Below are 1,495 nucleotides of genomic sequence, written 5' to 3'. Positions count from 1 at the left end.
AATCTTCAGTACTCAAGATGCTTGTATTAATGTACTCAGAGAAGGGCTTCTCTAAGTTCTGGTTTCCCTCAATTGAAAGAGTAAGGTCTTCAGTATCTATAATAAAACAATACTAAGAACAAAAAGTAAAATATGTACTATGTAGACTGGATTCATTGCACATGCTGTGTACACGTACATGTACATACATGTAAATCCTTTAGTGTACATTAACTATGATACATACTTTTAAATTCATTGTCAAAGTTTGCCGTTATTATACAGAAGGCTAATACTGTATGCATTGTGATTTTGGGCTTTGTTCTTTTACTTAATGTTTTTATTGAAATCTTACCTGTAGGTGTCCAAGTACATGTACATGTACTTTCAAGGTCCTGGCCTTCTAAACCATATTGTTCATTACCATTTTGTTCATTATCATTTTGTTCATCACAGGAGTAATAGTTGACACTAGATGTACAAGTACATGTGAATTTGCATAAATACAATTAAAATATACCTGTTTGCATATACATGTTCGTGACCAGGGTTCTCAATTTGAACAGCCTCCTCTGCTGCTAAGATCTTTTTCATTGTATATCCTGTCATGATAGAGTAATTAGTACATAATGAGAGAATTGGCCATATTGAGAGACAGAGAGTGCTTATGTGCATGTACTGGGAGACTGGATATAGTACTAAAGGGTGCATGTTAATTCTAATACATAGGAACTAAAAATAAAAACTAAAAAATAAAAACTCTCTCTTTTTCTAGTCTTCCTTACTTAAAAGGGTTCTTTATTCGTCTATTATAGAAAGAATCAATGGCAATCTTTGTCACAATGAATATAAGAGACAATCATGGCTGCCAGCAACACAAGAACAACAGTGTGTAGCAGACAGTGTATCAATATAGAGGGTGAGCAACGTGACCAGGCAGACAACAAGAAACAGAAAACTCAGTTTGATGTCCTTCCAAAATATAATAGTCAGAACTATGAAAAGAATGAGAAAAAAATGGGGAGCTTCTTATAGTTTGTTATAGTTGGTCTCTCATAACTCAACAAGGTAAAAACAACAAGGTCAAAACTAAAAGGTCAACAACAAGGTCAAATACATTTATTGTATTTCATTGCAAGTGCAATTATGAGTAATAATATCAAATGCAAATACAATTGCAAATACCACTTTTAGTAATGTATTTAATTACATTGCAATTACAATCGAGAGTTATAATTAAAATATTTTATACTAGCACAATATGTTACATTAGTTCTTCAAAATGCTTATCAAACAGACTGCCTAAAGTTTCTTCTGCACCACACATACATGCATGTACATATGTACATGTACATGTACATAATTATAAAATCTATGGTAACTTTAAGGGTGATTAAATACAATTGCAAATACATCTGATTTTTGTTTATAGATACAACTGTGATTGCAATTACTCAAAAATATGTATTTAAATGCAATTAATTAGGATTGCAATGTATTTGACAATTACAGTACA

At 31.6% G+C, this 1,495-nt stretch overlaps 1 protein-coding gene across 1 annotated transcript; it reads right to left on the bottom strand.

Annotated features, from left to right (window-relative positions):
* Nucleotides 1-12: 12 nt before the first annotated feature.
* On the bottom strand, nucleotides 13-744 carry LOC109592712 (uncharacterized; the record flags this gene model as incomplete). The annotated part of the gene is made up of 3 exons (XM_020008096.1): nucleotides 500-744; nucleotides 335-450; nucleotides 13-96 (listed from the first exon to the last, which is right to left on the bottom strand). Coding segments are annotated over exons 1-3 (391 nt in total), but the record flags the coding sequence as incomplete, so codon positions are not given.
* Between the last annotated feature and the right edge of the window lie 751 nt (nucleotides 745-1,495).

This window comes from Amphimedon queenslandica, unplaced genomic scaffold, assembly GCF_000090795.2.
Source record: "Amphimedon queenslandica unplaced genomic scaffold, v1.1 AMPQUscaffold_4190_Cont23827, whole genome shotgun sequence".
Lineage (NCBI taxonomy): Eukaryota > Metazoa > Porifera > Demospongiae > Haplosclerida > Niphatidae > Amphimedon > Amphimedon queenslandica.
The sequence above is the reverse complement of the archived record's forward strand: the minus strand, read 5'-3'. Positions and strand labels throughout refer to the sequence as shown.